Source organism: Coccinella septempunctata, chromosome X (assembly GCF_907165205.1).
Source record: "Coccinella septempunctata chromosome X, icCocSept1.1, whole genome shotgun sequence".
Classification (NCBI taxonomy): Eukaryota; Metazoa; Arthropoda; class Insecta; order Coleoptera; family Coccinellidae; genus Coccinella; species Coccinella septempunctata.
In genome coordinates this window covers 23,864,890-23,876,241 of record NC_058198.1, presented here as the reverse complement: position 1 = coordinate 23,876,241, position 11,352 = coordinate 23,864,890, and the positions used below count along the sequence as shown (strand labels likewise).

At 34.4% G+C, this 11,352-nt stretch overlaps 1 protein-coding gene across 1 annotated transcript; it reads left to right on the top strand.

The window, feature by feature from the left end:
• Positions 1–377: 377 nt before the first annotated feature.
• Positions 378–1,040, top strand: LOC123322423. Its single transcript, XM_044910369.1, has one exon. It carries the CDS (start codon positions 378–380, stop codon positions 1,038–1,040), a length of 663 nt encoding a protein of 220 aa, XP_044766304.1.
• The last annotated feature ends 10,312 nt before the right edge of the window (positions 1,041–11,352 follow it).

Here is an 11,352-nt window from a genome sequence, read left to right as displayed (position 1 = left end):
ACACTGATTTGTCGCGGGCCTTTGATTCAGTTGATCATGATATTCTTCTGCGGAAGCTGTCATCTTTTGGTCTCTGTCCTGCTTATGTGAAGCTTTTGGGATCGTATTTGAGGGGAAGAGTGAATTATGTTTTTTACAATGGTTTTAGATTTGAGTACGTCCTCTCTTGTGGCGTGCCACAGGGATCTAACTTGGGACCACTGCTGTTCATTATATTCATAAATGATCTACTGACCTCTCTGAAATGTCCGGCATTGGCATTTGCGGACGACTTTAAAATTTACCTGAGGATAATTGATGTTCTGGATTCATTACTGCTTCAGTCAAGCCTAGTATATATTAACGAGTGGTGTGTGCGCAACAGACTGATACTCAACATGGAGAAGTGTTTTAAAGTCACATTCACGAGAAAATCGCAACCGATCAACTTCGGCTATCGCATAGGTGACCATTTCATAGCCATGGTGGAGCAGATTCATGATCTTGGAGTCTTGTTCGATTCTACTTTCAGTTTCATTCCCCACATTGAGGAGATATGTACCAAAGCTAGCAGAACGTTGGGATTTGTACTAAGAGCAACAGGAGAATTCGAGGATTTATCGATTCTCAGAAGATTGTATTTTACATATGTCATTAGTAAGCTGGAGTACGCCAACTTGATCTGGTTTCCCATCTACAATTGTCATCTTGTGCCATTGGAACGTATACATAGGAAGTTCTTTAAATACATTATATTCAGGCGTACTGGTAGGTTTCCTGAGCGTGGAGCAGATTTATCTGACATCATGGTTGAGATGAGAATACCATCTTTGCTTGCGAGGCGTGAAGAACAATGTGCAAGATTCGCTCAGAGACTCCTAACTTACAGAATTGACTGTCCTTATTTGCTGTCCAAAATTATGCTTAATATTCCAAGGTTGGTGTCAAGGTCGACCAGTACGTTTTATTTGCCTACAGCACGTACAAATATGTTCGAACGATGTCCCATTTATAGTATATGTCGGAGTGCTGACAGATTGGGGATGGATGTGTTTGGTTAACTTCGGGACTTGAATTGTGTGGTGTTCGAAGTTTGGGTGTTTTTCTCATTGTTTTGGTTTCTTTTTGGATTATGTTATTTCATAAATGCTGTAACACGTTGTAATGTACAAATTTTTATTTCTTTACCCTGTAATTGGGATATTCCTGTTGGGTAAATAAAGAAAATTATTATTATTATTATTATTATTATAAGGAGGGAAATGTTCCAATCTGGCAGGAATATAAGAAGCAAACCATATTGTTTCAGACATTTTGAGGGAAACAGTATCACAATAGTGTTAGATGCTACGGAAATATTGACTCAAATGCCTTCGAACTTTCAACGTCAAGGCAATACTTTCTCGAGTTATAAACACTTCAACACAATCAAATTTCTATTAGGAATCTGTCCATCTGGAGCCATTATGTATGTCAGTGAGGGTTTTGAGGGTTCTATTTCAGATAAGGAATTATTTGAAAAAAGTGATATAGGTGAATTTTTGGAAGAAAATGACGTTATTATGGCAGATCGCGGATTCCTAATCCGAGATTTGTGTAATCAGAAGAGAATCAAACTGTATACTCCACCGATGCTCATGAGGCGAGCAAGATTGACTGCAGAAGAAAAATTGCTCACAAAAAAAATTGCCAAAACACGGATCCATGTGGAGAGGGCTATAGGACGATTAAAGTCATATAGAATACTTGTAAAGAAGTGTCCTATACTACTGTACCCTATTTTGCCAAATATTTTCACCATCGCTGCATTTCTTGTCAATTTTGAAGATTGTTTAGTTACTTAATAATAAATTTAAAGTTAACCAGAATTTAACCTAATTTTACTATAAATTTAATACTATTTTACTGTTCCCAGCAACAGCTTCCATTACTATTCACCATGGGATATAGTTCCTGTAGATTCGAGCCCCTGCCCTGGAGTCGGAATCATGTACTTGTATAAACTCAAAGAAAGTTATTTTATAAACAGAGAATTCTACCGAAAGTGCGTATGTAACGGTAAAGAATTCACGGCGCATGAATTCTCGAGGAAATTTTCTAGAGAATTTTTTAAATTCTTAAGGAAGTAATTTTACAAACTGAGGAAGTGATTTTATAAACTCTAAGATAGTGATTTTAATCGATACCTTTGTGGGTAGTAAGCTATAAGAATATATAATGCTTAGGGCAAATAATGGAATTTTCTTTTAGTGTTCACTGTATTATCAATGAAGAATTTTCAAAAATAAACATTATTCATAATATTATATTTCCATATCTTCATTGCTTATAGGAAGGAATATGAACCAAATATCAAGAAATAATGCTCATAATTCTCACCTCACTTTCCTAGGATGCATTCGAAAACTTACTCTGGGTAAACTCTGAATGGTCTGAATGAAGCGTTCACAAACATATCATATAATTCTTCTGTTCGTGGCTTTGTCACACAACTCCTCCTAAACGGCTGGGCCGATTTTGATGAAATTTTTTGTGTATATTCCAGTGAACTCGAGGATGGTTTAGAATCACAATTTAGTCCACTGGAAAATATTTTTCTTGGAAATTTTATACTTTAAAGGGGAAAATTTTATATTTTTGTTAGTTAATTCAAAAACTACTGGACCGATTTCAGAAATTTTTTCACTCTCAGAATGCTTCATCATTCCCGAGTGGCAAATGCTATATTTTTCACTGAAAAAAATTCAGACATCTACAAAAATTCCAAAAATGTACAAAAATTTGCAATTTTCAAGCTATTGTTGCGTACGCTGCGAAAACCTGATGACTTACATTGATACAATGTATGACAAAAATGTGGCTCTTCAACAGTTCTACGAAAAAGTCCGCGAGAGCATATGTCTATCTCTCGAGGTTAACTGAAGAAAACCCTTTAAATGTAACAAAATTTTTACCAAAATATTGCCTTATTTCAGAGGATGTTTTTATGAATACGGTATCGATCCTGATTCAAATAAATAAGCTATTCATCACAATTATTTAATAAAGAACAAAATTTCCCTTTACATAATTTGATTTAGATGAATACTTTAGAAGATATCGTAGGTTGAAGATAAAGCCGTATCCCGCATCAAATAATGATGCTGCCGTAGTAGACGTCAGTGAGAAACCGGCTACAGACTAGGGCTCAGAATTTTCGGGATGAGTCAATTCGAATATTCGTTTCATGCTTTTTTCGAATATTCGAATTTTCGAATTATTCAAATCTTCTTAATCTTCTTAATCTTATCTTATATTAATATATATAATTTTTCTGTTCGTGGCTTTGTCACACAACTCCTAAACGGCTGGCCCGATTTTGATGAAATTTTTTGTGTATATTCCAATGAATTCGAGGATGGTTTAGAATCAAAATTTAGTCCACTAGAAAATATTTTTCTTGGAAATTTTATACTTTAAAGGGGAAAAATTAATTTTTTGTTAGTTAATTCAAAAACCAATGGACCGATTTCAGAAATTTTTTCACTCTCAGAATGCTTTATCATTCTCGGGTGGCATATGCTATATTTTTCACTGAAAAAAATTCAGACATCTACAAAAATTCCAAAAATGTAAGAAAATTTGCAATTTTCAAGCTTTTGTTGCGTACGCTGCGAAAACCATATGACTTACATTGATACAATGTATGACAAAAATGTGGCTCTTCAACAGTTCTACAAAAAAGTCCGCGAGAGCATATGTCTATCTCTCAAGGTTAACTGAAAAAAACCCTTATTTCAGAGGAGGTTTTTATGAATACGGTATCGATCCTGATTCAAATAAATGAGCTATTCATCACAATCATTTAATAAAGACGTCAGTGAGAAACCGGCTACAGACTAGGGCTCGGAATTTTCGGGATGAGTCAATTCGAATATTCGTTTCATGCTTTTTTCGAATATTCGAATTTATTCGAATTTTCGAATTATTCAAATTATTCTAATATTATTCGAATTTAGTAGAGCCCTCTACACAAATACCCGCTTCCCGTACGGAAAGATATCAGTTTTTTTTTTGTCTAATATCGCATCGCATTGATTTCCTATTTTATTGGAAAAAAGTGGAGAGATAGAGGACCTAATTTAATATTTGGGGTGTTTTATCCTTTTTTCATGAAGCTGTTCAGCTGTGAGGTGTACGTGATAATAGTTCTCTTTAGGGCAGTCCAACGATCTGTCACGGTTAGCTGATTGCCTGCTGAGCCTTGTGGACCGACGTAAACAAACCGATTTCTAAGTCTTCACAGAGGCTTGGAATCAATACCATCGCAGATATTTTATTGAATTTCAAACGATATAGGCATATTTTAGTTGTTTTGTGTGGTAGATTACGAGTGTGAATTCCTGTTATCTTTTGTTTTGCGACCTGCACGTCCCCAGCGGCCATATTTAATTGTTTTGTTGGAGTGGCCTATTGTGCCCCAATGTTAACTGGTACAAATTGAAGGTTTTTCCATACTTCGGCATTTCTTCTTCAAACGAATCTTGGGTCTGTTCTGAAATCTGCATTCGTTTTATTGCTCTTTGTTTGCACATTTCACTAAATACAAACGTGCGTCGCCGTCGGGCTAGGGGCAATAAAAATGTGTCATTGCAAAGAGGGTTTTTGCTGGAACTCAACCAAATTGCCGATATTTGGACATAAATATGTTATACTCTGTTCAAATATAAGAGAATGCAAACAAACAAACCAAATCGGTTTATTTTGCTTAAACCTGATATTTTATTGGTCAAACGGTCTTATTTACAACTGTGAACTACCCTCGATTGGCCTCTGGACGGAAACTACCTGAATACGCCAGGCCTTACTGCGCGACTTTGTTGTGATGTCTCTTATATTTGAACAGTGTTTTGATAGTAGGCCGTGTGAGATGGTGAGCTGCGAACGGATTCAGAAAAATTTAGTGTTATCATTGTGTTTGGATAAGTGACATTCTAATTGTGAAAGTGTTAAAGTTTTTGAAGTATACGTAAAAAACTATACGTTTTGCAAACTAAGTGTGATATCACAGTGAGTACTTTACATGATTTTTTATCAATTTTACTCGCAAGATAATCAATAAATATTCGAACATACTAATTTATTCATTCAATGATTTCATAATACTTATTTTCAATCGTTTTTATTTCAAACTAGCTGGCCCACTAAAAATGTGGTTCCTCATAAGGTACTACAATGAGAGAATTTTTGAAACATTGAAAACAAAAAGTTAAATTAAATATGCACAACAATAATGTTACGCTTCAATAAAGTTGAGTCTTTTCATGTAAATAAAAATGTACATACCTTTTTCAATGTAATTAAATAATTTGTATATGTTGTATCTATTTACTTTAATTTCGCCTAATATATGTCCTACTTGAAAAAATACCAATGGTTAGTTAATACAACTTTATGTATCTCTGAGGCGAAACAAAGTTCGCCGGGCCAGCTAGTTATATATATATATATTAACAATACTTTTCTCTTTTACTTTTTCGAAGTATGCTCTACAAGTATATTCGTACTAACACTCTCGGACTAAGTTTCTGAATGCAACCCTTGAACTCTTAAGCAATTTAAGTTTATTTATTTATATATTGTTATATTATGAATTTGGCATGCCATTAGAAATAGGTTTAAAATCATTAATAAAACTAAAAAATTTAGTAAGCACTGTTTTATTTATTAAAATGATCCTTCTGTGTGATTTTTATTAGATTATCCCAAGATCAACTGGTGTTAAATCTCTAATAACTTTCATCGTAAATACCTCTGGAATATAAATATTGCTATAAAATTTTCTAACATTTGTTTTTATTTCCCTCACAACTTCTGGGTAGTCCCTCCTATACACTGGAATGACCATCATATCTGCTGGACACCAAACAATCAGCATACATTTATCAACTTGAAGAATCTCTAACGTCATGATTATTTGATAAAGGTATGGGTGCTTCCGTTTGACACTTATTGAATTATTCTTCTTTTCCAAAAAAAAGAATTGCTTTGAGATTTCGACAAGTGCGTATCAAAATTGTAAATGCCTCTGCACTCTTCCAATACCTTTGGACATTTTATTTCGATTATATGGTCGATTTCATTACCTATCATCACAACACCATCTGGGCTCTTGGCCATATGGGTCATTCTCACCAAAAGGAGACTTTTGTTGTCTCTTCAATTTATTTTCGTTAAAAAATATGTATATTTAACTGAAATTTGCTGTTATTGAAGAAAAGGTCCAATATTTTCATTTATATTATGTGATAAAGCTGCAAAATTTCATTTTACCATAAATAAATTATTTTGAAGATGTCAAATCTCCCCTCCGTTACGTGTCTCTTCGCTGATGTCGTTGTTGTATTTATTATTTTAAACCAGAATAAAGCTAAGCAGAGTAAAATTTGTACCTGCTGTCGTTGAATAGTTTTTAATTCTTAACACTATACTGCATTTTAGTTGTAATTTTTATATCAACACCAAAAAAATACGAATAATATATTGTCCCCAGTCATTTTCCTCTCCTCCGTTGGTCCCTATAAATTCGCGCGTAAAATCAGCTGATACATACGGGCGCTTGTTGCAACTCTTTCATTAGTCAGTCTGTGTTGTTGTTCGCAAGGAAAAGGTGTGTTGGTTTTTTTAAAGCAAGAAAAGCAGAAAAAAATTGACAATATAGGTAAGTAATATCTAATATGTCAAGCATAAACTCTCTTTACCGTTAGCGTCAGTAGATTAGGTAATTTATTTGATATAAAATTGAATAATAGCTTTCCTACACTCTCAAAACGGTTTGTTTCTAAAGCCGGCTCAGTTGTTTACAGAAGCCATTTTATCAAGGTGAAAATGGCGGTAAATTCAAAATTTCTCTCCCCCGTTACTCTCCGCTCCGTTAAATTCCGTGGTAACGGAGTGGAGAATTTGTTAACGGAGGGGATATATTTTGTATTTAAGTTGTTTTCACTCACATAAAGTGTTATTTTCAGAATTGAATATGGCAAAAAATCAGAAAAAGAATCGGAAAAGCGTATCTGAGGAAGAGTTAAAAAAAAACGAGAAAAAAGCAAAGAAGCGATGCGTAAACTACGAGAAAGAATAAGGTCGGATCCAGCAAAATATGAAGAGTCTAAGAAAAAGGAGAGGGAAAGATATAATGCTCGCAAAGCAGCGGGTAAAATAAAATCAGTCAAAGATATGACTCCTCGTGAGCAAAGGCGAATCAGAAAAGAATGGCGTGTGAAATTTAACCAGAGATATAAAAAAAAGAAAGAAAACCAACGATTGGAAAGATTTTTGGATGAACATACTCCGCCTAACAGTCCAGATAGAAGATTCGACGAAGAAAACTTGATTCAAAATGATTTACCAAGAGAAGTTTCTCCTGAAATTTTAGTTCCTAATAGACAAAGAGTGAGCAGACAATTTTTAATAGGAGAAAAAATTAAAAGAAAGAACCGAAATGAGTTAAATGCAAAAATAAACCAGTTACAAGCTTTACTAAAAAAATCTGAAATGCGCGCAAGAAAATACAAAAAGCGGTATTACAGATTAAAAAAAGAGAATAATAATTTTAGAGAAGAAAGCCCAGAAAAGCGGGAAGTGAAATTAATTTTAAACTCGATTTCGGCTACGGAAAACATTAAAAAGAGACTTGGATTTGGTGACGCCTTTTTTTCCCAAGTAAAAATTAACTTTAAGCAAATCAAGGGCAAGAAGGAAAAGAGAAAGTTCATAGAATATATATCTGGAAATTTACTAAGACGAGACGGTTATACCAAATACCTTTCTAAGATTGCCTCAAACAAAATTTTATATGGAAAACTCAAGAAAAACAAAGGTTATTTGGAAAAAATTGTGCTTACTAAAAGACTTGTTAAAGATTTTTTGTCTAAAGATGAGCATAGTCGCCTGTGTCCTGGAAAAAGAGATACTATCACAAGAGGAAGGATTAAAAAACAAAAACGTTATTTAAATGACTGACTTAAAAATTTGTATGCAAAATTCAAGCAGAACCATCCTACCTCGAAAATTTCTTATGCTACCTTTTGCAAATTTCGACCATTTTGGATATTGCAGCCAACTGTGAACAACAGACAAACTTGTATGTGTATCACACATGCCAATATGAGTCTTATGGTGCAAAAACTGAAATATCTAAAAATGATCAATGAAAATTCTCCACAAGAAGTAGTAAAATCGTTGTGTTGTAATCGCGATAGTGAAAAATGTTTGGAGAGAAAATGCCAAAATTGTAAAGAAAAGAAGATATTCTTTTTAGAATACGATGGAGAAGATTTCACCAGTTACCAAAAGTGGCTGACTAAAAGAGAAGTAGTTGTAATAAAGGGACAAGGAAAAACTTGTTCCAAAACTATTAAAGAACAGGTACATTGCAGAAAAAGAGAGCTTTGTGAGCAATTAAATTTAGCAATACCCAAGTTTTTGTTGCATATAAGGAATATCTCCCATCAGTACAAAAGTATAGATCAAATAAAGAAATCATTGTCCGATACTGAGGTGCTTTTCCATATTGACTTCTCGGAAAATTTTTTATGCAAATATGCTGAATTAGTACAATCAGTACACTTTGCGGGCTCTAAGCAGCAAATATCTTTGCATACGGTAGTGGTTTATTATAGACCTACTAGTGAATCAGCTGTGGTGCCATTATCTTTTTGTACAATGTCAGATGATCTAAGACACGATCCCATTGCCATATGTGTTCACTTAGATCTAGTGATAACAGAAATTAAAAAAGTTGTACCTACTTTAAATACTACGCATTTCTTAAGTGACGGGCCCACAACACAGTATCGAAACCGGAAAATGTTTTTTTTGATGGGTGCTTATCTTTCTAAGAAACTGCATACAAACACTGTGAGATGGCACTACAGTGAAAGTGGCCATGGTGAAGGTGCGCCTGATGGCGTTGGAGGCTACATAAAAAGAGAAGCAGATCGTCTTGTCTCTTTTGGTAAAGATGTTTCCGATTTTGAAAAATTACTTGATGCTTTTAGCACTTCTTCTGTCAAAGTTTTTGGACTAAACAAACATGATTTCAATGAAGCATACAAAAACATCGAGTTGTTGATACCAGAAAACCTTTCAACATTCAAAGGGACGTTAAAGTGCCATGAAATTTGCTGGCTGAGATCATTGCCTAATATTTTTTCTGTAAGAGAATTGACCTGTTTAGAGTGTAGCCCGGGCATAAACTGACCTCACTATGGCTTGGGAAACATACACATAGACTTGGATGGTAATTAAACTATTCTGTAGACCTATGTATTTTTTTCAACTTTTTTTTATTTTATAGAGAGTATCTGGAAGAATCCTGAAAATGACCCATATAAAGAACCTTCTGTGGGTACTAGCTACTTCGACGTCAATCATAATGCTTGTAATAATATGAAGAATTACAATGAGAATCACGGTTTCAATGTTGATGAACCTAATATTAGCAACAATGGTAAGCAAAATAGGTGCGTTCTCCAATTTTGGTAAGATTTTAATTTATATTCTACTTTTACAGGTACCAATACAAGAATGATTCCACATAATCGTATTGACTATTATGAAGTATATTCATCCTCTGAAGGTTCAAGTGATGAAGAGATTCCACTAATCCAGTATAAAAAAAAAACACCTTAGGAACCACTAGCATTATCTCTTTTCGTTAATAATGTTATCCCCTCCGTGAATACCATTATAAATAAAAATTCGATTTCTTAGGGTTTTTTTACTCAGCGAGCTCGGAGGGAATGTATTTTACTTACTATAGTACTAAATAAACATTTGGATACTGAAAAATTAATAAATAAATAATTAAAAAAAAAAATTAAAATCATGAAGCTCGGCTCTCCATTTATTAAGAATGACCCATATATGGATGATTAACATTTAACAACAGTCCCTTTTCAACAAGAGACTGATTTTCATTCAGAATTTTGGCGTACTCCTGCCTTGCCATCACCTCATTGGCCTTTCCATACGCCATAGCCACAGTTGTGATTGCTTTGGTTTCCCTCCACAGATTCTTCAATAGGAAATTTTTTTTTGCCCTGTTGCTAATTAATTGGGTGGCCACAATTTTTGCGTTTGAAGAGGTGATGAAATATGACCTCCATTTCAACCAGTCCTCACATCCTTGTGGTGAAGTTCCAGGTATTTCAACCAGTTCCTCACCTTTTGAGATTTCCTTCAATATTAGATGTAAATTTGCCATAAATTGTTTTGACTGCTGTTTCAAAACATCAATTTCTTCATCATTATAATCAAAATCTTCATATTTCATATAAAATATTGACTGGAACATGGAATTGTCACCAGCCTTTTGTAAATCAGTTACAAAATCGTTCTCATTGAACGTTTTCACATAACCTTCAGGCCTTGGATCAAAATTGGCTCGTTCAGATCTAAACCTCTTTATAGGGTAAACAGCCGATTTAACTGCTGCTGGGTTGCGCTTTTTTGATCCAAGGCCCCATCTGCGGGGTTGACAAGTAGCTGATAGTTTTGTGTGTCCATGTTTTTCAACATATTCACAGACACATGACTGCATTTTCCCAGGGCTGACTGCTTGCACTCGCAAATGCCTTTCATTACTGCTCCAGACGTTTTGTTCAAAATAAGGCGAACAGAATACTGCAAAGTCTTCTGGAAGGATGAGAGACACTTACATTTACACAAATACATATTATTAACTTCCCCATCTTCAAAATCACTTATGTGATCACTACTCACATATTGGTGACCTCTTCTGAATGGTTTTACTGTAGTGACTGACTGGTCAGCTACTTCCAATATCTTTGGGTCGTCACTCTCAACATTCTCACCCACAATATAATAGGAAAATCTACAAAGACAGCAGTGTACAAATTTATTAATAAAATAGTTGAAGCATTTGAAAGTGGAAACCTAGCTATTGGAATATTTCTTGACCTAACCAAGGCATATGACTGCCTGGACAGTGAAAAACTATTGGGGAAACTAGAAAGATATGGAATTAGAGGACCTGCCTTGCAGTGGGTGAGGTCATATTTCACAATAAGAAAACAGATGGTGGAAATGGAAGTGGAAGGAGAAGTTGTAAGATCAAATATGGAGGAACTGCTTTTGGGTATTCCACAAGGAAGCATTGCTGGACCAATATTTTTCATAATATATATCAATGACTACGCAGTTAGCTATGACAGTGAAAATAATAAAATAACAGTAATTAACTATGCAGACGACACCAGCCTACTTGTTGTAGAGGATTTATATCCAGATTTGAGGAACTTATGTGAAAGTAAAATGGAAGAAACTGATTGAACTGTACAAAAATTCAGACAGCAATTTATGGTTTTAGAA

Excerpts from the sequence above, each read along its gene's own strand:
- LOC123322423 (XM_044910369.1), top strand. The coding sequence starts at position 378 with ATGGAGAAGTGTTTTAAAGTCACATTCACGAGAAAATCGCAACCGATC.